The following is a 27,306-nucleotide window of genomic DNA, read 5'->3' as shown; positions in this document are numbered from 1 at the left end:
AGAATATCATAATAGTTCATAGGTCTTAAAGGTGGAACAGATCTCACCTGCCTGCATGTGTTTGAAGTCTTAGGACATCTTTCAAATGGTACTGTGGCAGTGAGAGAGATACATATGGGAGTTCATTTTCCTTGTTTACTTTGTGTGATCTGTAGAGTCTCAGTGATCTCCTTGCAGAAGCCAAAAGGCCCTCATGGTTAGCATTTGGTCCTACCCCTTTCACAGAAGTGTAGTTATGCAGGAGGCACTGGCCCTGGGCTGGGCTCAGAACACCCCGTCTTCTTGCCAGCCAATAGGAGGCAGCCCATCTTCACCACACAGCTTCCACCTGAGCTTCAAAGTGTTTTTGAAACCATCAGAGCTGAAAAACAGCCTTCATAAAATCTGAGAAAATATTAGCTTCATGGATGAAATCTGTATTTGGTATTGATTTTTTAATGGGCATTGAGTGATGAGATGAAACATTTTCTTGCAGTATCTGGTATACACTTTGTATCTCAATACTCTGATATGTAATAAACCATTTTTTATTTTTTTAGTTTTGAGTTTATTTTAATTCCAAAGTTAAACGAAAAAAAAAAACTTGACTTGCTCTTAATTACTGTATTTTTCACCATGAGTATTAGATTGTACTTGTATATTTCGCATAGCTTTAAGGTTATTAACATCTTCTTTATGACAGAAACGTTTTTGCTTTATTTAAATAAAATGCCTAGCACCAATTGTGGAAGGAAAGTGACTTCTGAATTCTCAAAACATTTACAGGTAACAGCAGTCAGTGCAGACTGTTCCTGTACCCTTCTGGAAAGAAAGAAGCATTCCTTTATAACACATTTAGCCACAGACCTGATGACAAATTAAGACCCCCTGGGACCAAATTGTGGGAGTAATTTTCCACAAAAAAAGGAAATAGACGTATTTTATTATTTATATTATCCTTTCTGTGGAAAATATATTATTTATATATTACATAGTCCTATTAAACCTGACTTCTCAGACCACATTTTAAAAATAGATTGCGGTCGTTTTATTGCACGTGTTCTGTATTCACACAAGTCAGAATTTTGAGTATTTGTTTCTCATAAACATCATGCTTTGACCCACTGGAAAGCAAGACTGTGAAGTGACACATGACTCATGAGCAGGGGCTGCATGGGAGGCCTTGAGAGATTTCTCAGAGCTCCCCATGAGCTGAGCTGGTTGCCCGCTCCAGGAGTAATCAGGACCTACCCTATGGAGCTAGAGTTTCATCCCTCTGGGCATGTGCTAAATCACACTAATTCACACAATGCTCCTAAGGGGTAGCAATTAATGCACTGTCTCTTCGGGGGCATTTGTATTGCTTACAATGAGTGGATCTCTAACTGACAGGACATGAATCCAGGGCTATCCCTAAGCCTAGAGGAGAAATTCATAGACAGGACATCTCTAGCTCTTGTTGAAGGTTTTCTTGCCTGACTTCAAAACTGCATCTGACCACAGAATCATTACTTGCCACCCTGAGAGATGGAGCCTTGAGCTAATCTCAGACGAGGGCAAACACAAGGTACCTACTTTTTTTTTTTTTTTTTTGAAATGGAGTCTGTCTCTGTCACCCAGGCTGGAGTGCAGTGGAACCATCACAGCTCACAGCAGCCTCGACCTCCTAGGCTCAAGCAATCCTCCCATCTCTCAGCCTCCCAAGTAGCTGGAACTACAGGCATACACCACCTCACCTGGCTAATTTTTGTATTTTTCATAGATACAGGTTTCACCATGTTGCCCAAGTTGCTGTCAAACTCCTGGGCTTAAGGGATACACCTGGCTTCCCAAGTGCTAGGATTACAGGCATGAGCCACAGCACGCAGCCCTAAATTTCATTCTGGTTAAATTGCAGGTTTAGAGTGTCAAATTAGAATAATCTGTAATCCATTTCCACGTGGCCATCAGTTGCTAAATCTTAAATCTGTGTCATTGGACAAGTTTTTGATTTCCCTAAACCCATTTGTTCTTGTGTAAAATGAGGATAATATTGGCAGGGATTTTGTAATTAGAGTAATGTTAAGATCTTAGCACAGAGCCTGGAACACAGAAAAAGCCCACCAAATGGTAGCTAGTATCATTTCGTGTTATGAGTTGAAACTAATTAGTTCTAGAGTCATAACATCTCAGACTAGAAGGGACCTTCCTGGTCTCCCAGTCCAACCGCGACTCTCCAACATGCAGCCAAGCAGTCGTGTCTGTGCAGGACAGCTTCCAAGATACTCAACATTTGACATAAAACTCTTCCATTGGGACTATTGCCAATAGCGGTGAGGAGGAGGGAAAGTGGCGTGAAGGCATATTTGCCAAAATGGGCTGTATGAAAATATAACCTGACTTTTCTTGCACAGTTGGATTTCTGAGCACAGAAGTGTTGCAAGTTATCCTACTGGAATGGAATGTAAACTACAATCTAAGGTGTTACTTTGTGAAAGGCACTTTGAAAACAAACCCCCTCTCAAATCTTTTATAAACCACAGCTGTTAAAATCCAGAGGTACCCAGTTAGGGAGTAGAGATTTCTTTCCGACACAACTAATAAATGAAAGACTGCTCTGAAAACCTTGGCATGCATCACTTAAGCCTGGGAGTTGCACAGTGACACTCAGCTGGTGCCTGGCACCGGCAGAGATTATCATTGAAGCATTGAAGGTTATGCCAGGAATCACAACATTGCCACCTGCATTCTGGCTGGGAATCACAAGCCTGCCAGGAAAAGTCGATGCAAGCCCTCCATGTCCTTCCTCAGTGCCAGGGGCTGGAGGACTCTGTTAGGGATCAGCTTCACCCCCCACCTGCAATTCGACCTTGTTCCTGAGTCATTGTCCTCCCCCAGCCTCAGTGTGTTCACTCACCAAGTAGTGACAATTGTGAGCACCTGCCTTCCCTACCTGATTATTAAGGGCTTTAATGAATTTCATTTTCATAAAGTGCTTTCATATCATTGACAAAACATTTCTATCCCAGTGTAGGGGAAAAACCATTATCATTATTGACCTCAGAGTCAAAAGAGAGATACTTTTTCAGGCTTCCTTACTAATAAAATGGTAGTATCAAATGTTTACACAATGCTTTTCATCATAGACACAAACACAAAATTTTAAAGTTCACAAATTTGAAATATGAATTTGTTGCATTATTCAACGTTGCCAGTTACAGTAGAGTTGCTCTAATGATTCTCAGTGCAGATGGCCAGAGCTGGCCTCAGATTCTCAGTTCATTAAACAGTCCTTCCTTTGACCAACAGGCCTCTCATTGTAAGGCCGCCAGGGTCTCGGCTGATGTCAAAAGCCCCATTCTACCCTGGGTGGATTGTTCACATAAAGGATTCCCATACGTATTCTGCTGCAGATAGGGATGGGGCTGGCTCTGCAGATGTCGCTGCCACCAGCACTGTCACTTTTGCTCATCACACGATCTTGGGTCTCTTTCCAGAGACTTGCACAAAGCTCAATTCAGAGTTTGCCTGTGACTGATGCACACTTGGCCTGCAGATGGACAGAGGAGGAGAAAAAGGCATCCCAGTGTTCTTCCCCGCTTGCCTGGGAAAGCTTAGGAATTCTTGGCCTCTTTACCAGCTTCGACTTAGGCTGAAAAACAAATCAGAAAGTTGCCAATGGTTTCATTCAGTCTATGGAACTGGGGTAATGTGACTCCGTGAGTGAAGCCATCAATGCACAAAAGTCAGGAAACCCAAGATTGCCATTCCCACCATCCATGGAGGCTCTCTGCACAGGTGACCCTGTGTCCCTGCTGGGGTGGCAAACTGCATCCTTGGCAAAGCACAGAGCCACGGGGCCAGTCATCCTAGGAGTACATCAGCCTTTGGGGACTTAGTCATGGGGAAAACGGTCTCTGCATTCATGGTACTATAATTTCAACTCTTAAATATATTCATTTGTTTTTAAATCGACTTTTAAATGCAGTATCATATATTTACTGAAAAGTTCATAAATGCTCAATGAGCACCTCACTGAATTTTTACAACATGAATACACCCACAGAATCAATAACCAGGCAAGAAATCAAGGACTGCCAACACCCAAGTAGGCCCCAGTCAGCCTCTTCTCCATCTCTAATATGATGATAAAACCTGACTATAAACATTAACAAAGGAATGGGATGTAAATAGACTCTGGAACTCTAGAAGAGATTAGAAAATCTTGTTTGAAAGTATCTTCTGAAATTGAGATTCCTGGGAACACTGGCAGACGTTGCTATCATTAGAATTCTCGCCCAGCTAGCAGAATAAAGGGTGTGGTTACCCTGAAAAATTCCACAGGCACTATCTCCAGAGATGGTTGTATAGCACCTGTGCCCTTTCTTCCAATACGCAGATATTCCCAGTAGAGGAAACACACGTGTCCTTGGTGTTCCCAACCAAGGACACCATGAGAAGCTCTGCAGAGCAGATCAGTGCTGGCTCCACCCTGGGCCTCTGAGTCAGATGTCAGGCCTGGCCATGTAAATTTCAAAAACTTCCCAAAGAGATTCTGAAGTGCATCCCTGGATGAGAACAACTCTCTCAAAGTGTTATTCATTTTGTTATTCCATTACACACTTTCCAAGCCCATTCCCTCTGACAACAAAAGAATGAAACCCAGCAAAGGCACAGGAAGGGGGTCAGGTGAGTTTCTTCTCCCCCTTCCTTACTTCATCTGGGCTGATTTTGCCTAATCAAAATGGCTCCAATTACCCACAGAATTGGTCAAAATCCCAACCTCCAGAGATCAGCTCCTTTTGTATGTAACTCCAGGCCTTTGCCTGCATCTAGAATACTCTCTTCCTCTTCTCCACACAGCAAACTCCTACATGTTCTGCAAAATCTAGACTAATTGTCTCCACTCTGTGTTTCCTGACTTAGTCCTTCTGTGCTCCATAATATCCCATTAAAGCCCACTTAACAGTTATCAATGGCTTTTTTTTTTTTTTTTTTTTTGAGACAGAGTCTCACTCTGTCACCCAGGCTGGAGTGCAGTGGCGTGATCTCGGCTCACTGCAACCTCCTCAACCTCCCAAGTAGCTGGAATTACAGGCTAGCGCCACCACGCCCGGCTAATTTTTGTATTTTTAGCGGAGACAGGGTTTCATCATGTTGGTCAGGCTGGTCTCAAACACCTGACCTCGTGATCCACCTGCCTTGTCCTCCCAAAGTAGTGGGATTACAGGCATGAGCCACTGCGCCCGGCCATCAGTGGCCTCTTTATGGTTCTTGGCACATCACATTGTAATGACCTTTTGTGCTGCCTGTACCACCAAATAGACTGAGATTTTCCTCTTTAAACCTCTGCATTCTCATGGCCTAGAATGAACCCTGGAATATGCTAAATAAATAAATGATGGATGTATGCATGGATGGATGGATACTTAGAAGTGCTTTGTAAAGTGCAAACCATTCCATTTCCATCCACTCTGTAACTCTCACACACAAATGGCTATCTGGAACTCAAACATCCCTTTTTCCCTAGTCTCCATCCTTCTCAGCCTCCAAGTAGAGATCCAATTCTTTTCCATTTCAACAGGAACTAGAAACTCTACACCTTCACTATGTACTATAATTGTCAGCAAAATTTTATCTTTCTTTCCAGCATCATTATTCTCTGAGACTTACTTCCAAAGTCTAACATTACCATGGGCCTTTTGCCTCTCTCTTTTACCCTAAAAAGCAAACATGGAGCAAATAGTCCCCTTGGGTTGGGGGTGGGAGGGGGTGGGGTTCCACCCAGGGAACAATGGCATCGAGGCCAACCCAAGCCTGCATTATGGCTCAGCAGGTGGTTCAGTGGCTGCTGGGTGTATATACACAGCAATGGATTTCTTGGGAAGACTAAGCTACAGCCAGCCCCGGAGGTGACAGTGAGTGGAGAGTTCTACACATAGAGCTGCCCCACAGTGGCTGGTGGTTTCCTTTATGGAGGAAATGTTTTGGAATCCCAGTCCTAGCATGTGATGGTTTCCCTACATTCCAAGAGCAGCCATGTGGCAGAGGCATGCTCAGAATAAGGCATTTGAGTAAAAATGGAGTAAAAACTGTAAAGTTAGAGGGAGAGGGAATTGAACAGCTGGAGATACGGGGTATTAACTAAGATGTGTCTTAAAGTGATATGAATTAGTGTGTTCCTTACCATGGGAAACCAGTGTGGGAAGGTTTAAACAGCCATGGTGGCTCACACCTGTAATCCCAGCACTTTGGGAGGCCGAGGCAGGTGGATCACTTGAGGTCAGGAGTTCAAGAGCAGCATGGCCAACATGGCAAAACCCTGTCTCTATTAAAAACAAAAAATTAGCTGGGAGTGTTGGTGGGTGCCTGTAATCCCAGCTTCTTGGGAGGCTGAGGCAGGAGAATCGCTTGAACCCAGGAGGAGGAGGGTGCAGTGAGCCAAAATCATGCCACTGCACTCCAGCCCAGGCGACAGAGACTCTGTCTCAAAAAAAATAAATAAAATAAAACAAACAAACAAACAAAAAAGAAATCATGTAAATAGCATCATTAACAATATGTCAGAATTTCACATCAGAATAATGCCAGAGCTTGACAAAATATTAGAGACCACATACATCAAACCCATGATTTTATATAAGGCAACTGAATTACCAAGACAAACCATGAACAACTTTCATAGCAGGGTCAATCATTATATCCATTTTGTAGTCCAGTTTGAATGTTATTCAGACCTACCCAACGTCAAAAATTCCCACCTGGTGTCTGTTATGATGTCTTACGTATTCCCAATATTTTTTTCATTTCTTTGAGGAACAATACCGTGTTTCCAGAAAGTGCACATTAAAAACAAATCTGTTGTCAAATTGAACGGCAGTCCACAAAGTAAATGTCCTGTACTCTAAAAGTCAAGGTCATAAAAGTTAAAAACAAAAAGGCTGATGAACTGTTCCAGACAGAAGAAAGACAGAGAGACATGACAGCAAAATGAAATGTGAAAGCCCAGGTTGGATATTGGCTCCTGGACCAGGAAAAGAACCATTTTCTTTTCCTAAACAGTACATAAGAGAAATAGTTAATACAATTCAAATAAGATCTATAGATTAAATGCATCAATTTCCTGATTTTATCATTATAGAGAAGAATGACCTTGTTTTTGGAGAAGACACACTGAAGTACTGGGGGTAAAAGAGCATGGGCCACATACCTGTATTTCCAGCTTCTCGGGAAGCTGAGGCAGGAGTTTTGCTTGAACCCAGGCTGGAGTGCAGTGGCACAATCGCGACTCACTGCAACATCCATCTCCTGGGCTCAAGCAATTCTCCTGCCTCAGCTTCCCGAGTAGCTGGGATTACAGGCATCTGCTGTCAAGCCCAGTTAATTTTCGTATTTTTAGTAGAGACAAGGTTTCACCATATTGGTCAGGCTGTCTTGAACTCCTGACCTTAGGTGATCTACCTGCCTCAGCCTCCCAAAGTGCTGGCATTATAGGCATGAGCCACGCGCCCAGCTCGGCCACACATATTAAAGTCACCTTCATGCATCTCAGCAGGAATAAGGAGACAAGTACCTGCAAGGATAGCATGCCCAACCGGGAGGCGGTGCAGAGCCTCAGTGATGCAGCCTCTTGTGCTGCCAGATTCCCCCCTCCTGATGGCATAGAAGTGGTTACGCACATTGCTTAACACCTCCACTGCCCTTTGTTTCCTCAGCTGAGGGTGTGAAGAAAAATACTAGTGGTCAACACTTAACGAAAACCTTCATCAGTGCCAGGCACTGCTTCAAGCGCCTCACCTGCATTACCAACAACCTTTTACAAATGAGAAGACCGAGGCACAGAGAGTGAAGCAATTTGCTCAAGGTCACATAGCTGAGTGTAACCAAAACTGAACCACTCCCTTATACCATGTCTCAGGTCCTAGCATTTCTGTGAAACATAAACGAAATATGTCAAGCACTGAATTTAGAGCCCATGGGCAGGAAGTGCTTGGTAGAGGTTAGCTTAATCATCAGTGTTAAGTTCACCACCACCATGAGTGAAAGATATGCTGCAGTATCCAGGTCATCGGCTGGACCCTAAGTCCTCAGCGCTAAGGTTCCTTTCCTCACTAACTGTTGTGTAGAGTTTCATCAAATCATGCAGTCCGTAAGCTAAACCCCAGATATCTCAGAAGAGCTAAAACAAAACTAGGAGTAACAGAAGTGAATATCTTCTTTCTTGTAACAATCGATAACTTTGTAGGTTGGTTTCATAAAACTTGGCTGCATGATTCATTTAGACCTGAGGATATTTTCCAAACTATTTGGATTCCTTTTTTAGGACATCACAAAACTGGGTGGGGGGGGGAAGATTTATATTCAGTCATAACTGTGGTATAGATATTTCAGACATGTATTTGGGCTTTTCTCTAGAAATCATGCTAATATATCTTGTCTAGTCAAAGATACCGGATGCCATTCACACAAGTCACTTTTCTGTTTTTTAAGATTTTTGGTTCCTTACAGAATGGACTTTAATGGTGTATTAGTCCGTTTTCACACTGCTATAAAGAACTACCTGGGACTGGGTAGTTTATGAAGAAGAGGTTTAACTGACTCATTGTTCCACAGGCTTAACAGCACGCACGACTGGGAGGCCTCAGGAAACTTACAATCATGGTGGAAGTTGAGGGGGAAGCAAGCATATCTTACACAGCAGAGCAGGAGAGAGAGGAAAAGCAAAGAGGAAACTGCCACACACTTTCAAACTACCAGATCTCATGAGAACTCACTCACTATCATGAGAACAGAAAGCGGAAAGTCTGCCCCCATTATCCAATCACCTCCCACCCGGACCTTCCTCCGACACATGGGGATTACAATTCAAGATAAGATTTGGGTGGGGAGCCAAACCATATCAGATGGGTTTTTTGGTTGTTTTTGTTTGTTTGTTTGGGTTTGTTGTTTGTTTTTTGTTTTCTTGAGACAGGATCTGACTGTCACCCAGGCTGGAGTGCAATGATGCAATCTGGGCTCACTGCAACCTCCACCTCCCAGGCTCAAAACATCCTCCCATCTCAGCCTTCTGAGTAGCTGAGACTACAGGCACGCCCCACCCCATCCAGCTAATTTTTGTGTGTGTGTATTTTTGGTAGAGACGGGGTTTTGCCATCTTGCCCAGCCTTGTCTCTAACTCCTGGGCTCAATCAACCCTCTGTCTCAGCCTCCCAAAGTGCTGGGATTACAGGCATGAGTCATTGCCCCCAGCCTGTTTTTGTTTTTTGAGGTGGGATCTCACTCTGCGGCCCAGGTTGGAGTGCAGTGGCAGCAATCTTGGCTCACTGCAACCTCTACCTCCTAGGTTCAAGTAATTCTCCCAGCTCAGCCTCCCAAGTAGCTAACAGGTGCATGCCACCACACCCAGCTAATTTTTTAATTTTTTTAGAGACAGGGTCTCCCTATGTTGCCCAGGCTGGTCTCAAACTCCTGGGCTCAAGTGATCCTCCCACCTTGGTCTCCCAAAGTGCTGCGATTAGAGGCCTGAGCCACTGCGCCCAGTTGCTTTGATGGTTTCTACTTGGTTGGTGCTGATACTGAAGGGATGGGTCATCCAGTCATACTCCTTAAGTTCAAAAGGACACTGGATTCATCAGCTAGGGCTACTGTAACAAAGCTCCACAGATCAGGTGGCTTAAACAATGGAAATATATATTCTCCAAGTTTTGGAGGCTAGATACCCAAAATCAAGACATCAGCAGGGTTGTTTCTTCTGAGGCCTCTCTCCTTGGGTCTTCATATGATCTTCCCCCCTCCATGTGTGTCTGTGTCCTTATCTCCTCTCCATATAAAGACACCAGTCATGTGGGATTGCAGCCCACCCTAACAGCCTCATTTCAACTTAATCACCTTTGTAAAAACATCTCCAAATGCAATAAACATTCTGAGGTACTGGGGTTAAGACTTCAACATGTGAATTTGGGGTGGGGACCCAATTTCACCCAAAACAGAGACTGAGACAGAGGGGAAGACAGAACCCACACACATGTGTCTTCAATTCTAGGAATGAATATTCCCTGGAAGTTTCATTGTTTGTGAAACACTATTTCTAACTTCTGATGCCACCTGTCTCCTCCAAATCAGCCTCCCTGGGAACTAATTCAACAAAGGGTCCATCCTAGCAAAGTTTTCAGAACCTTCTCTTGCATCTCCATAAACTCCTTCTTGAAGTCCACTGTACACCCCTCGACATCCCCACCCAGCTGACCCTGCTCCACCATCTTCTAGGGAACTTCCAGTATCCAGGAATACAAGATTCTTGTGCTTAATATGTTGGCACCATTGCTGCATTCAACGCTCAACCAATATGGCTAAGCAACTTGGAAATAATCCATCCTCTTAATAGCTGATACAATTTTAGTACTTTATTTACTACAAACATTGAATTTTTCCTTCAGGCCTCATAGAGAACAGCACTGACAACTTCCAGAAACATATTTGAAATGCCTGACATAGTGTACACAGCTGATGAGAAATGTTCCGAGTGTGCTGTGACAAAAACGAGGAAAAGTCGACAAGAAATCACTAATCCAAAATGAAAGCTCTCCAAAGCTCCCCGCCTCACATCCCGCTTCTGATTGAGGGACCCGTGGCCTGCACACCTGCGACGGCCACTAATCCCCCAAGGGACCGCAGGCCTGTCTCCGTGTCAGTTACACAGGAGTGAAAAATAGACTGTTCTCTGCTCCCCAAACTATGTAAGGAGGGAAAAATGAGATGCAACTGTAAGAAAAACTTGGGTAAAAGTCAAAATGGATTAAATAAATTTAATTTTAATTCCTCACTGTCGAAACCGACTTAAATACATTGAATTTGTTATTTTTATTCTGGCATTGTTTACCAGGTTATAAAGATGGGATGGCTCCCACAGTCAAACGTCTGTCTTCAACTCCATGAAAAGATTTAGAGCTGTGATTTCATTGCCCTTATCCGATCCTTACCGAATTTCCGTGGCTCGGTACTTCCTCCTACACGAGAGAAGATAACCCGGCCACTGAAGAGAAACTCAGTTCACTTGTAGGCCGCGTGTAGTAAAATCTGTGACCACCAGGGGGCAGCACAGACCGGGTGCTGCTGTAGACCTGGTCGCTGGGTGTTCGCTGCGGGATTTCTCCAGCCACAGGGTCCTCCCTTCCCCCAGGAAAACCTCTCTGCGCTGCAGGAATCTGAAAGTGTTCAGGAGCTGCGGGCTGTGGCTCTGGTCTGCTGATGGCAGAGCCTTGCCCTCAGGATGCCCTCCTGCCCAGTGCTGGGCAAGGGACTCCGCCCTGGGAGCTGAGTCAAAGCCGGACTGGGCTGCCTTTGGTGCTCAGGTGGTCCCTGAACACGAGCCTGGGGACAGAGACCAGACCCAGGATCCACAGGCCACACAAAGCATCTGAACCTGAACTCACAGTCTCCAGGCCCGGGGATCTTTCTGAAGATTCAGGGGGCAGGAACCAGGCAGCCCAGGGCAGGGGCATCCAAGCCCCTGGTCAGGAGGGAAGAGGAAGCCCGTCGGCCTTGGGAAGATTCTAAGAGCAAACCAGGCTCCATATTGACCTTCCGCTGCACTCGCAGAGCGTTTTCTCCTTCTCATTCACTGTTAGCGCGTAAGCCTGGACCAGCACCTCACACCACAGACGAAGGAAGGCACTGCAAGACGCCAGCCACCCAAGCAGAAAGCGCTGAGGCAAGGGGCAGCCCCGCAGGGTGGTCTCCCTGGCTCCCTGTTTGTTGTGAAACACACGCAGCTCCCCGACAGCAGGCAACGCTCATGGTAAACACAAAACCCCAGCCGGGAACCAAGACACCATCAGAACCAGGCGACAAGATCCTGTCACAAGGAAAACAGAAGCTCAGCCTGGCTTGCGTTGGTGGGGTGTTAGGGCTGATGCTTCCACAGCCCTCTCTTAACTTACCTGGTAACTGGCCCAACTCGTCCTGTCACTCAAAACTGGGGGTAGATAGGGGTCCAAGGAAGCTTGGCAGGGACAGCCGCAGGGTGACAGGGCTGAGGTGGCTCTGCACCCAGCTCCCCCTGCAGTTCCCACACACGGGCTTCCCATTCATCCCAGTGATTGATGCTCCTGGAAGAGCCTGGAAACTCTGCCTGTGAGCTAATTATTATGGGGAATGACCTGCGTCCTGGTCAGGAGTGAGGAGGGAGATCATTAGGTGAGAGCTGGCTATTCACAAGAGGGCAGCCTTTGATGCGAGCCGAGCAGAAAGTTTGGCCGAAACTCAACACCTCTTAGAAGTACAGATTAGTGGAGAGGAAGAAAGGAGAACGCATTGTGGAAGTTTTCAAGAAGGAGACAAAGATGCCTGTGTTTTGTATAGCTCAGCTGCCTCAGGAAAATGTCCATTTGTTTTCTTTACACTCCTTTTACATTTTAAGTGGAATCTAGTGAATGTGTCTTTTCAGCGTTCCCAATTTCACCATTTTTACTACACCTCGTGTTGCCATTTTAATGAAGCATCATTTTTCCAGAGGGTGTGGGAACAAAACCTATTTAATGACCTCTCTGAGCAAACACTGAGTTCTTCAAATATTTCCCTGAATTAAAATCCCTACCTCACAATTCACTTCCTTTTTTAAATGTCAGTTTGCCAACTGCTGCAAACCAATAAACAGGGCTTTCCTTTATCCGCAAGCCAGAGGGCTCCTGTCGAGGCTTATGGCCCGGGGGTGCCTGAGAAACCCCTGCTCTCCGCGTCTGGCTGCTGCCCTCGGAGGGCCCAGTGGACGCAGCAATCCCCCTGGAAGCACAACATCATGTGCCTTGCATCTCTGCAGCACACGTGTTTTGGGGACTCAGTCAAAACCTGGGAGGACCTGGGAGATTCTCTGGTCCAGCCCCTCACTCTACAGACAGGGAAACTGAGGCCAGCAAGGACAGGCGTGCAACCAGCCACACAGGGCATCACCAGTAGAACAGGAAGGCCATAAAGAATAAGCAAGTTTGGGGCCGGGTGCGGTGGCTTACACATGTAATCCCAGCACTTTGGGAGGCCGAGATGGGCCGATCACGAGGTCAGGAGATCGAGACCATCCTGGCTAACACGGTGAAACCCCATCTCTACTAAAAATACAAAAAAATTTGCTGGGCACGGTGGTGGGTGCCTGTAGTCCCTACTCGGGAGGCTGAGGCAGGAGAATGGCATGAACCCTGGAGGTGGAACTTGCAGTGAGCCAAGATCGCACCACTGCACTCCAGGCTGGGCAACAGAGCAAGACTCTGTCTCAAAATAAATAAATAAATAAATAAGCAGGGTTGGCCCCATGTGGCCTCAGCATCACTTAGGGCAATTGTGCAAAATGCATATTATACCCTTCCCAAATCTACTGAATTGGAGCTTCTAGAGTGGGAACTGGGAACATACATTTCAACTACATTCCACATAGTGATAAACATTAACTTTTGGGAAGAACTACTAGTAGCAGAAAGAATAGGTTTGGGCTGGGCGCAGTGCCTCGTGCCTGTAATCCCAGCACTGTATAGACGGAGGCCCAAGCAGGCAGGTCAACTGAGGCTAGGCATTGGAGACCAGCCTGGCCAACATGTGAAACCCCATCTCTACTAAAAATACAAAAAATAGCCAGGCGTGATGGCGCGTGCCTGTAATCCCAGCTACTCAGGAGGCTGAGGCACGAGAATCGCTAGAACCTGGGAGGTGGAGCTTGCAGTGAGCCTAGATTGCGCCACTGCACTCCAGCCTGGGCGACAGAGTAAGACTCCACCCCCACACACACAAAAAAAATAGGTTTGAATCCCATCTCTGCTGCCTACCAACTCACCTACTTTGGCAAGGTAATGTCTCTGAGCTCCATTTCCTCATCGGCCACTGGGGAGATTGCTGTGGAGACATCGTGAGATGGTGCATGTAGGCACACTCAGGTCCTGGGGCCTGGCACAAAGAAGCACTCTCTCAGTGTCACCTGTCCTCTAGAGGCAAGCACAACACACAACTTCTGGAGTCCCAGAGCCCCCACTTATAGACTGTAGGAGCTTGGGCACATTATTTGTCTCTTTCAAGCCTCAGCTTCCTTATCCATAAATGGAGATAATAATATTACTTCCTCCCAGGAATGCTGTGAAGGTAAAAAGTAATATCAAGTTGTAGCAGCACAGTCTAGTCATGAAGCAAAACCACTGTAGGTCTTTCAACAGACAGATTTCAAGGCAGGGATTTAGTTCCACAGGGGACGGAAGAGCTAAGTTGCCAAACAGAACAGAGGCCATCTAGAGATAGGCTGCTGGAAGGACAAAGGAAGATGGCTGTTTTGTAAAGCCGGGGAGTCAAGCCAGGCACCCCAGTAGGTGCTGGAGCATGGTGGGGCAGGGGAGCTAACGCCATGGAGAATTAACTGCTGCTGGATATGGAGATACCACACAAGGAAGATGGGAAGGAGAGAAAGGCCCAGGCTTCTCTTTTCCCCCAACCCTGCAGCCTCCTACCAGTGCCTCTCCTTGCCCAAAAGAGGTAGAAGTCAGAAGATACAGGAGCCTGGGCAGTGTATCCAGAGACACAGAGCAGAGAGAAAGGGCAGACATCGGGCCTGAGAGCAAACAAGCAAATGCCTAGCACACACACAGAAAAGCACTTACACATTCTCAAACACAGAGGGAGTATCCTGTTAGCGCTTATCATTGTCACTGTTAACAACAAAATACAACAGCCTGAAGGAACAGGCGCTTAGCAAGAAAAGTGTGTCTGTGGGAAGCCTGCCTTTCATTAGTCACGCACAAGCATCATTTCTCCAGGAGTGGCTACCACATGGAGGGAAAGTCCTGAAATTAGAGTCCCAGATGTGCTTCTTATAAAGGGAACCTCTGTCTATGAAAACATGAGTTTCACCTGTATCCTAAGGCTGTAATGAGATCAGAGACATAAAGGTGTTTAAAAGTGCTATGCCAATACAGGGCATGCTTGTATTCTCCAAAGGCGGCATTTTCAAAAAAATAGTTGTTTCATAAGTTCTTGATTACTTAACAGAGTTCTGATAACAGAAGTGTTATTGTTTGGGGATTATATTTGTTCACAGTAACTGCATTTTATATCTTTACAATGAAAATCAATTCACTTTTGCAATACTGGCTTCTTATTTGCTAGCTCTCTGGTCTACTAGGTCATTGCACTAGGCACTGTGAAATATGCTGAAATTTACTATTTTTAATATACTACTAAAATGTTTAATTTTCCCCCCAGAGTACTACATTATATGTTCAGGAATATTTTACTTTGTTGGTTTCAGCAAAGAGTGTTCTGGGATGTGGTCAAACAGCCAGTCCACCCCGAGTGTCAACAATTATGCAGCAGCTGGCAGAGCTTGTTCGGCATTGATAAGCCAGGTGTGCAGCCTGGATCCAGGCCCACACGACAGGAGCAACCAGGGTGGCCCAAGAGGGAGACCAGGACAGACCAGGGATACGGTTGGGATGCAGCATTTGAGGGCTCAAGTAGCTCCACAGACAGGTCTGGGCCCTTTGCTTCAGCTCAGGAGGGTCCATGTGTGACTTTTGCAAGGGGAGAAGCAAGCCCCAAATTGGTGTGGTTTGACATTTGCCAAAAAAGAGAGGTGTAGGCCAAGCGTCTTAAGATATTTATCTTAAGGAACATTCCCAAGACGGGGCAAACAGGAGATGCCAGGAATTAAGGGTATTTGGACTTGGACACAGGGATGGAAACCCCTCATTTTCCCTGCGCCATATGCAGAGACCCAAAAGCGGTAGCATGGAGGGAACTCTCACCCAAGAACATGGAGAAAAGCTTGTCCTCAAAGAGCTAAATCAGCAGGTCTATATGTGATATCAGGTAGGGGATCTACGATTCTAGTTCTTCGTGGTCTGGTCTCACCAAGACTGTTGAAATGTGTTTGAAACCACCCAAGATGCAGTAAAGGGGACCCAAGGATCACCACTGGAAAGGACTTAAATTGTGACTGCAATCAGGTAAGCAGGAACTTGGTCAACTCTGTTGAATTCTGTTAGGAGAAAAGTTGTTTGAACTTGAAAGCACAGGCAACCTCACACACAGAATATGTAAACTTGAAGACCCGGGTGGGCTAGTGTGCACACAAACTCAATGAAGGGAGGAGGCAGGGTGGCCTATCGAGCCTAGCACTATAATCAGTGGACATAAATATATATGGCCTCTGAAACACACTGATTTATTATCTAAATTAGACAACTCCTTCACTTTGCTCCGATTCTATATTCATCGGGGAGCCTCCTGAGTATAATTTTGACTCCCCTAGGAAAGCTGCTGAGAGAGATAACAGGCTCATCATATTGCCTGAAATAGCTCAGTCAAAAGGATGCTTAAGGTTCTTATTGCAAAATGATACTGGTACTTTGATTTATACATCAGTCTCTTGTCATGTTGGTTAATAGGAGTTTGCCCCCAGAGAACCAGATTCACACCAAGTATCCTTAAAATTTATAACGTTTGAAGCTGCAAAGCTGAAAAGCTGACCTGCTATAGTGTAGAATCTGCAGAAGGTAAATGCTAACTGAGGAGCTGTGTAAGCATTCACCCAGCCAACCTCCCTTGATAACATCTCAACATTGCCACATGCCACGTTTTAAATTTAAACAAATAACAGTATAACAGTGTTGGGTGTGTATGTGCCAGTTCATTTCCAATGTTCCACACTGTAAAACAGCTTGAAGCCTGTAAAACTGGAGATATTATTGTCTTGGGCCAGATCTGTGCTGCAGGAAAGGATTCAGGGTCTTTGAACTATAAATAAATTCAGTTAACACTGGGCGTTAAATTGTGAACTGCTACAGCATAGTTTAGATATGGTAAGTCACAGAGCAATCAGTACAGTTTTCTATGTAGCTCCAACTACATTTCCTTCAGAGCCTTTTAGACACTTCTAGGACTTTTATAGTTTCTTAACAATTTAAAATTTTTGTACCAAAAATCAAATAGTATTCTGGCCATTAAACAAATGACCCACAATATGTGATAACATTTTAAAAATCAAGAAATAGGAGACATTATAACTAAAGAGACAAACAAATTTGACCCTATGAAAGTTTCAAATTTCTATGAAGGTAACTATTAAAATTGGAATTTAAAAGGCAAACATATTGGAAATATATTTGCAGCAAATATGGCAATAAACAAGCAAAAATTTGATTGAAAAGTGTTTGAATTGCCTGATAAATAAATGAAAATTAAAAAGAAAGAAATCCTATTACATGCCTATTAAAAAGTAAGCAAATATACCTAACAAAAATTAAGAGATTAATATCCATTGCAAGCACAGTTGGGAAGAGTTAGATTCTTGCATGCAGCTGTTAGCAGCCCATATTTACATGATTCTTTTTATTATACATCAAGAGTAATGGAATCATTTACATTCTTTTACAACTACTCTGACTTTAAGATATTTACACTAAGGAAAACATTTATTTATTTGTTTATTTATTTATTTATTTATGAAAAGGTCTTTGTCACCCAGGCTGGAATGCAGTGGTAAGATCACCACTCACTGCAGCCTCAACCTCCCAGGCTCAAGTGATCCTCCCACCTCAGCCTCCCAAGTAGCCAGACTACAGGCATGCACCACCACACCTGGCTAATTTTTTATTTTTTACAGAGACAGTGTCTCACTATGTTGCCCAGGCTGATCTCTAACTCCTGGGCTCAAGCAATCCTCCTACCTCAGCCTTCCAAAGTGCTGGGATTACAGACGTGAGCCACTGTACTTGGCCTGAACATACTTACATTTTTTTTTTTTTTTGCAGTTGCAAGATTTAATAGAATGAAAACAGAGCTCCCATATAATGGGAGGGGACCCAAAGGGGGTTGCCGCTCCCTGCTTGAATGCCTGGGTTTATATCCCGATCATTGTCCCTCCCCCTGTGCTCTCAGGTGATGTATGATTTGACTATTTCTTTACATCCTGCTTTTAGCCTTATTTGTATTTTAGTGAGCCCTCTTTACTACCTGATTGGTCAGGTGTGAGCTGAGTTATAAGCCCTGTGTTTAAAGGTAGGTGCGGTCACCTTCTCCAGCTAGGCTTAGGAATTCTTAGTCAGCCTAGGAAATCCAGCTAGTCCTGTCTCTCAGTCCCCCCTCTCAACAGGAAAACCCAAGTGCTGTTGGGAAGGTTGGCCGATGACCACGCTAACTACCTTCTGCTGAATTGGGGTGTAGTAGGGGTCGTGCAGTTGAGATTTCCTTGGGAGGAGTGACTTTGATGTCATCAACATTGGAGAACGGGCTAGCAGGCCAGTCCAGGGGTCCATGGTAGATCTTAGTCATGGACTGCATCTGGGGCTCCATTTGAAGAACTGTTTGTAGTTTCACAGCTTCGATTCTGGAAAAGACAAACTCAACAAGGAGGTTAAAGATACAAGGATTGAAATGTATGGCCTGAAGTGCAGGGGCATATGGGTGTGGGTGGTGAAAATGGGGTTTCCTTTAGAAAAACTCCTATATGATGGGGCATCAATATTTCCAGGAAGGTGCATTCTCCATAGGAGCTCTTGGTAAGGGGAGCTACTGGTAGTACAGCGGCATGGAGTGGGTGCAGTGAGAGTGAAACAGGGTAAGAGAACAGTAAAAAGAAAAGTATGACAAAGGAGGGCCATGGGGATCTACGATTCTAGTTACTTTCTTCACAGTTGTCACTTGAAGAGCAGGTGCATATCCTCTAGAGGTTCACAGGAATAGCTAGTGTTGTCGCCTGGATTTTCAGGTTCCTTTGGCAATATCCAGGGTGTGACTCGAGTGTGATGTATCCAAGACTCCCCTCCAGCCACTTTAACCACTAAGCTAAGTCCCGCTTTTTGGGAAGTGTTTCAGATTCTTAGTAAGTCTATAGGCAACAGAGCAGGCCATGTGAAGTGGGTTTCCTGGGTTAGCTTTTTTACATGTCGCTTGAGTGTTTCATTCATTTTCTTGACTTCTCCTGAGGATTGTGGCCTCCAGGCACAGTGTAAGTGATAGTGTATGCCTAACGCCTGGGATACTCCCTGGATTACTGCAGCCTTGAAAGCGAGGCCTCTGTCACTCTGTAAGCCTTGGGGAAGTCTGAATCTGGAAATTATTTCATGAATTAGTGCCTTTATTACCTCTTGGGCCTTTTCTGTCCTACAAGGGAAGGCCTCCGCCCAACCAGTGAAAGTATGTACCCAAACTAGTAGATACTGAAATCCCTGAGATTTGCGCATGTGGGTAAAATCTAGTTGCCAGTCTTCTCCTGGGTAATGGCCTGTTCTTTGTTCTCCTGAAGGAGCTTGGTGATAAGGCAGGAGATTATTTCTTTGGCACACTTCACAGTCCCTGACTATCTGCTTGATAGTTTTGAAAAGGCCTGGTCCAGTATATAATGATTTGGCCACCTGATGGGTGCTATCGATGCCTAAGTGAAAGGTTTGGTGAAGGGTTTTAAGTAATTTCCATTGGTTAGCTGCAGGCAGAAGTATTTTTCCTTCTTCGGTGGCTAGCCATCCTGAGGGGAGGAAACTATGTCTTCGTGAGGTTCCGCATTCTATTTCTTCTGCTGTGTACTGGGGCTTGGTTTCCTGGAGGGGATTACCCCATACTAGGGGTCCTTCTATAAGCATTTCTAATGGAGGGTCCCGCCTTGCGGCTCTTTTGGCTTCAATATCTGCTTGGCGGTTCCCTTCGATTTCCCTTTCCTTTCCTTTCTGCTGACCCTGGCCGTGTAAGACTGCCACCTCTTTAGGTTTCTGTGCAGCCAATAATAATCTCCTAATGGCTTCCTGATGTTTGATAGGTGTTCCCTTGGAAGTTAGGAATTCCCTTTCTCTCCATATTGCTGCATGGGCATGGGGGACTAGGTAAACATACTTAGAGTCTGTATATATATTTACCCTTTTTCCTTCTCCTAATTCTAGTGCCCGAGTGAGGGCTATTAGTTCTGCCAGCTGAGCACTGGTTCCTGGAGTGAGGGGATTACTTTCAAGTATTCCATTATCACCGACCACTGCATATTCCGCTTTTCGAAGTCCTTTTTCTACAAAGGAGCTTCCATCAGTATACAAGATGAGGTCAGGATCAGTCAAGGGAACCTCTAGAAGGTCCCCTCGAGTAGCGTAGGTCTGAGCAATTACTTGTTGACAGTTATGTTCTATCTTTTCTTCATTGTCTGGAAGAAATGTGGCTGGGTTAAGAGTTGCACAAGTGTGCAGTCACAGAACTGGTCCTTCTAGTAATAGAGCCTGATATTTAAGCAAATGGCTGTCTGACAGCCACAAGTCTCCTTTAGCAGTGAGTATGCCGTTCACATCATGAGATGTCCACACAGTAAGATCTCTTCCCTGTATTATTTTAATGGCTTCAGATACTACGACTGCTACTGCTGCCACTACCCATAAACAATGAGGCCAACCCTTTGTCACTACATCAATTTCCTTACTCAGATATGCCACGGGTTGCAAGCTGGTCCCTCAGACCTGTGTGAGGACTCCTAGAGCTATTCCTGTTTTTTCTGTGACATATAAAGAAAAGTCTTGCCCTGCTGGCAAGCTTAACATGGGGGTTGGGTTAGGCCATTCTTTAGGGCCTGGAAAGCCACTTCAGGTGTCCATTCTATGAAATGGGTAGTGGCTTTCTGAGTTTCCTTAATTAGTGTGTATAATGGCCTGGTTATTTCGCCATACCTGGGAATCCATATTCTATAGAAACCTGTTGTGCCAGGGAACCCTATTAATTGCTTCAGGGTTTTGGGAAGAGGATAAGCCAGTATAGGCTGGATACATTCCTCACTGAGGGCCCTGATGCCTTCGGATAATTTTAGCCCTAAGTATTTAACCTGCAGTTAGCAGAGCTGAGCCTTTGGTTTGGAAACCTTGTAGCCGCAGGTGGCGAGCGCTTGGGCGGCTTGATGGCACAAGGTTTCTGAACAGGCAGCTAGAAGTAAATCATCCACATACCAAAGGACACGAGTGTCCAAGTATGAGAACTGGCTCAAGTCTTGGGCTAATGCCTAGCCAAACAGATGGGGGCTATCCCTGAATCTTTGGAGTAAAACAGTCCAGGTGAGTTGAGACGTTGGGTTCAAAGGATCTTCAAAGGCAAACAAGAATTGAGAGTCAGGATGTACAGGGATGCAGAAAAAGGCATCCTTAAGTTCCAAGACTGTAAACCACTCTGCTTCCTCTGGTATTTGGGAAAGCAGAGTATAAGGGTTAGGTAGAGCTGGGTGTAGAAGGACAACAGTCTCATTGATAATCCTGAGATCTTGCACCAACCTCCACTGTCCATGGGATTTCTATACTCCTAAAATTGGAGCATTGCAGGGGCTATTGCATGGTTTTACTAGGTCTTGGGCTTTTAGGTCCTTAACAATCTTCTGGAATCCTTGTTGGGCCTCGAGTCTAAGGGGGTACTGCCTTAGGTAGGGAAAGGAGGTGAAATCCTTTAGTTTAACTTTAACAGGACAGGCATTCTTCACTCGTCCATATTGTCTTCTGTTGCCCAGATTTCAGGATTAATTCCTTCCTCAAGTAAGGGACAATGAACGTGTATTCCTTCTCCTATGTTCAGGTGTATAACGGCCCCTGCTTTTGCTAGAATGTCTCTCCCTCACAAAGGAGTGGGGCTTTCAGGCATAATTAGAAAGGCATATGAAAAGAGTAAAGTTCCCCAGTCACAACTTAGTGGCTGGGAGAAGTATCTAGTGACTGTCTGTCCTAGGACCCCTCGGATAGTGACAGATCTGGAGAACAGTTGTCCGGGACAAGAGAGTAAGACTGAGAAGGCTGCACCAGTGTCCAGGAGACAATTAACCTCCTGGCCCTCAATGGTCAAACATACTCGGGGCTCTGTGAAGGTGATGGCATGGGCTGGCGTTTGTCCTAGGCACCCTCAGTCCTGCTGCTCGATCATCTGGTTAGTGGCCTCTGACTCAGAGGACCTTCATCCCCTGGGGCAGCGGGCCTTCCAGTGATTCCCTTGACATAAGGGGCATGGATGAGGGGGTGGCTTATTTCTATTCGGACAATCTTTTTTAAAGTGTCCTTGTAGACCACACTGGAAGCAAGACCTATTAAACGTTCGATTTGCCCAGGCTTTCCCTTTTCCAGAGCCTCCAAAGTCCGCTTGACTGAGGGCATGACTAAAGTGGTGGCCTCTTTTATCCCATTTGTCCCATTCTGCCTGCTCCTCCTGATTTCTGTTATAAAAAAACCGAGTTTGCCAAGTTCATTAGGGTTTCTAAGTTTCTCTCCGGGCCTAAGGCGAACTTTTGAAGTTTTTTCTAATGTCTGCAGGTGACTGAGTGATAAACTTATCCTTTAAGATTAGTTGGCCTTCAACAGAGTCAGGTGACAGAGAGGTATGCTTCCTCAATGCCTCCCTTAGTCTCTCCAGAAAGGCAGTAGGATTTTCTTCCTTTCCCTGTGTTATAGTGGACATCATTTAACAATTTATAGGCTTCTTCCTAGTTTTCCTTAGTCCTTTTAGCACGCAAGTTAGCAAATGTCTGCGGCACCAATCTCCATGTTCTGATTCTGTGTCCCAATGAGGGTGTACACTGGGAACTGCCTGCTGGCCTGTGGGGAATTGTTCTCTTTCCTCTGTTGTCATCCTATCATTGACCTGACTGAGATACCAGAGATGGCCAAACTCTCAGGGCTGCAGTTATGGTGGCATTTCTCTCATTTGGGGCTAGTGTCTGATTTAGCAGTAACATTATATCTCTCCACGTCAGATCAAAGGATTGTCCTAACCATTGTAAAACATCAATATAGCCATGAGGGTTATCTGAGAATTTACCTAGGTATATTTTAATTAGCTTCACGTCTGAGAGGGAAAAAGGTACACACACTCTGGGCCAATGTCTCCCCCTCCCATCACTTGGAAGGGGCATAATCGGGGAATATTGGCATTCTTGGGTTCATTGTTTACCCCTTTGTCTATCTCTTTTTGGACCGTTTGGCTTGAAGGGGGGTCCTTATTAGTTGGGGAAGGAGCCAGGGGAATGTTGGGGCAGGGAGGTAGACACTGAGGGCTTCCTGCAGGGCATAAATTACACTTTTTACATAATTGAGTTGTCTCTTAATGAAAACAAAGTTTGCACATATGGCACTTCACTACATTTGCCCTCCTTTCTACAAAAGAGGTCTAGCTGTAAGATGGTGTTATAATTTACACTTCCCTCAGGAGGCCAGGTTTCTCCTCCTTGAAGAGGATATTGTGGCCAGGCAGTACTGCAGAAGAATATAATCTGCTTCTTTCTTAGCGTCTCAGGGTCAAATTGGTCCCAATTCTCCAGAATACATCTTGGGAGCTTTTTTTGCCTTGGGGGAAATATTTCCCATCACTTTGGAGAATCCTGTATGGGCCACCAAATATTAACAGAGGGTCTTTGTTCTTAGAGCTCCCAAGATGGTGGTGGGCCACTCCCAAGATGGCAGCAACCCTGTTCTCTGACCTGGGGTTCTTGGCCTCATGGATTCCAAGGAATGGAACCTTCGGCCATGCAATTAGGTTATAGCTCTATTAGAAGCCGTGGGTCACGGAAGAGAACTGTGGAACCCAGCAACTAGTGTTCAGCTCGATTAACACAAACCTGGGCACTTAGCCATGCAGAAATAATGGCTAGCCTTTAGTCCACTGGGAGCAGCAATGGGCGCCTCACTGGATCAGGAGTGCAGCGGACACCCTGCTGGATCCCAAGGGGTGGAAGTCAATGACAGGTCTGTGACAGCGGCAAACAGCAGTGGTGAACAGTGAGCAAAAGCTCAGCTTGAGCTGTAACAAAAGCAGACCAGAAGAGTGTGCAGATGCAAGATTTAATAGAGTAAAAACAGAGCTTCCATACAATGGGACGGGACCCAAGGGGGTTGCCCACATACTTAAATTTTAAAAAGCTATGTGCATTGACATGAACATTTTAGTATTACGCATAATACAAAAAGTTAAAGACAACCCAAATTGCAACAATTATGAAACAATCAAGCCGATTATTCTACTAAGCCCAGCTTAGTAGAATGTGATGTAGTCATTTAAAATTATAATGCTTAGACATCTGTAACACTTGGGGAAAGTGTTTAGAATGCACTAAACAAAAATCTAAGTACCTGCTTATAAAGTGTGATATATTTGAATCCCAGCTCTACCATTTACCAGCTGTAAGGTGTTGCAAATATTACTTAATCTCTGTGCCTCAGTTTTTCAGTTTGTAAAATAGAAAAAGTAATAATACCTACCTAGTAATGTTGGTGTACAGATTAAATGAGTCATTGTACATAAAACTGCTTAGAAAACTCACACATAATAAGTGCTATGTGAATGTTTCTGATTCTTTGTCATTAGAATATTTCCCATCATATCATTATCATAACCTTTATAATAAATAAAATTTAGAATTTAAAAATCCCCTTCTTAGATATTGTTGCTAAAACATATTTCATATTCTTTAAGAATAACCCACAGTAGGCTGGTGGTGAAGGGTGGCTCACGCTTGTAATCCCAGCACTTTGAAAGGCCAAGGTGGGCAAGTCACCTGAGGTCAAGAGTTCGAGACCAGCCTGGCCAACATGGTGAAACCCTGTCTCTACTAAAAATACAAAAATTAGCCAGACATGGTGGCAGGCGCCTATAATCCCAGCTACTCAGGAGACTGAGGCAGGAAAATCCCTTGAACCCAGGAGGTGGAGGTTGCAGTGAGCCGATATTGCACCACTGCACTCCAGCCTGGGCAACAGAGTGAGACTGTCTCAAAAAAAAAAAAATCTCACAGTATCCTCAAGAACATTTTAGTTGAATGATACATATTATGCACTTGCCAGGTATCAAGCCCCATGTGACCCCTGCCCTAAGGGAGCTTACAGTCAGTTAAAGCAGAAGGAATCACACAATCTCAACAGTCCCGATGGCCTCAGCTTTGCACATCACCCTCCCATCCTAAATTGCAAATGCCACTTCATCATTTTATCATCTTTGGCCACTGTTAATGCACCCTGAAGATTTGTTTTACATTATATTTATATAAGTAGTCCTAAGGTACATAAAGTGTTCCTCTGTTTTGAACAGGCTTCATTCTTGCTAGATTTGAACAAGTGTAGTAATTTCAATTTCCTGTCGTTATTTAACAATTCTCATTTCACACAGGTATCATTTAGGTGTTAACACAAAAAAGTGGGTTTTTCAAAACATTTAAACATGTTTAAATCTCCATATTTTTTAGCATCTTGACCTTCTAAATCAACACAAAATCTTCAATTCTGCAAAGATACAATGCATTCCATTCCTGTTTCCATATTTCCAATCATTCAACAAATGTTTATTGAGTACGTGTTATTGTACCACATTCAGTGCTAGGCACCGGGGATGAGAGGACAGTTCCTATCTCAAGGTTTGCTCCTTCTAAATGGAGAAGCTCCCATCACAATGTGAGGAATGAGAATAATAATAAGAGTGTGTACTAGAACTATAGAGCAAGGAGTTGGAAACCAAAGGAAAGCATCCTGATCCATTCTGAAAACAGACCTTTCAAAGAATAAGGCATTTGAAGCCAGTCCTAGAGGTCATCTGGTGATAACTAGGCAGAAAAATCCTTCCAGGATAATAATGTAGACTAAGCAAAGCTAAAAAAGCATAAGAGAGCATGATATGTTTAAAAAACACTTAGGTTCAGCTAGGCGTGGTGGCTCACACCTGTAATCCCAGCACCTTGGGAGGCTGAGGCGGGTAGATCACTTGAGGCCAGGAGTTTGAGACCAGCCCGGCCGACATGGAGAAACTCTGTCTCTACTAAAAAAATACAAAAATTAGCTGGGTATGGTGGCGGCCTGTAATCCCAGCTACTCAGGAGGCTGAGGCTCAAGAATCACTTGAGCCTGGGAGGCAGAGGCTGCAGTGAGCTGAGACTGCACCACTGCACTCCAGCCTGGGTGACAGAGTGATACTCTGTCTCAAAGATAAAACAAAAAAAGCCACTTAGGTTAAATGGAACAAAACCATGGGTAGAGAGTGTTAAATGAAAGAGGAAGCAAAGATCCCTTACAAACCCTACTGAAGACATTGAGCTTTATCTTTCTGGGGAGAGAAAGTCCAAAAAAAAAAAAACAGCAACAAAAAAACAACCAACCTGTAGGCCAGGGAATAGGATCTTCAGATTTGCATCACAAAAATTCCATCTGATGAAAACATGAAAGAAGAGAGACTGGCAAAAAGAGTTCATCCAGGAGGCTTGTGAAGTAGTAAAACAATAAATTAAGGGGCCTGAACTACGACAGTAACCACAGCAAAGATTGGATAGTGGGTATACTTAAGGCTATACAGAAGACTAAATTTAAAAGAAAAGCCCCATGCACAAATACTGCATGGAGTATAACAATCCCTTGAATGCACAGAATAGCTCACAAGAAAGGAAAAGGCTCCTACACCCCAGGAAAAGTAAAGGTGGGGAATGGGGGGAGGGAGAGCATCAAGATAAATAGCTAATGCATGCAGAGCTTAATACCTAGGTGATGGGTTGACAGGTGTAGCAAACCACCACGGCACACGTTTACTTATGTAACAAATCTGCACATCCTGCACATGCATCCCGGAATTTAAAATAAAATAAAATAAAATTTTAAAAATTCGAAAAGAAAAGGTATTCAACAACAACAGCAAGAAAAGCAAAGACTAGAAAAACCTGTCCACAAACACAAGGAGATGACAAGGAAGCTGGTCTATCCTAACACAAGCTCTGATGGAAAAAAAACCCTCCCTGATAACTTGAAACAATAGGTCTGCCCTCACCTAAGCTTGTGGTTGAAATTTACACTATGTGAGGGTTCTGGAGCATGGAGCCTAAGAAAATAACATAAACATGGAACAGTATGAAATAAGATCTATGGTGAGAAAAAAAAAGTAAGATACAAAACAGTGCAGGTAATAGAGTGCCACTAATGTAAAAGGTAATAACAGCCATGTACACATATGTTGCATGTGCACAGACCATCTTGCCTAAAAATGTGTCCCAGGCTCAGTCTTTGATCCTCACTTCTCCTCTAGTGATACTCACTCTATTAGTGATCTCTCCCAGTCTCAAGGCTTGTTGATCACTTTAAACTGGTTGCTCTCAAATTTGTACTTCTGGCCCAGACCTCTCTCCCACATCCCAGACTCGGGTATTCAACAGCCAACTCAAAATGTCTACTTAGATGCATGAGACGTCTAAAATCCAAAACTTTTCTTATATACTCTCAAGCCTATTCCTCCATATCCTTCCCCATTTTCACTGACAGTAAATCCATCCTTCCAGCTGCTTGGTTCTAAACCCTTACAGTCATCCTTGAGTCTATGCTTGCTCTCACATTCCACATCCAATTCATTAGGAAAGACCAT

The 27,306-nt window shown here is 44.5% G+C and overlaps 1 protein-coding gene across 1 annotated transcript; it reads right to left on the bottom strand.

Annotated features, from left to right (window-relative positions):
• Positions 1 to 415: 415 nt before the first annotated feature.
• Positions 416 to 27,306, bottom strand: LOC131384162 (uncharacterized). The gene is given in 3 exon segments (XM_058443675.1): positions 416 to 3,610; positions 18,129 to 20,410; positions 27,246 to 27,306. Coding segments are annotated over 2 exon segments (1,674 nt in total). The 3' UTR covers positions 416 to 3,610; positions 18,129 to 18,797.

Source organism: Hylobates moloch, unplaced genomic scaffold, assembly GCF_009828535.3.
Source record: "Hylobates moloch isolate HMO894 unplaced genomic scaffold, HMol_V3 SCAFFOLD_9, whole genome shotgun sequence".
In the NCBI taxonomy this organism is placed as follows: Eukaryota; Metazoa; Chordata; class Mammalia; order Primates; family Hylobatidae; genus Hylobates; species Hylobates moloch.
The sequence above is the reverse complement of the archived record's forward strand: the minus strand, read 5'-3'. Positions and strand labels throughout refer to the sequence as shown.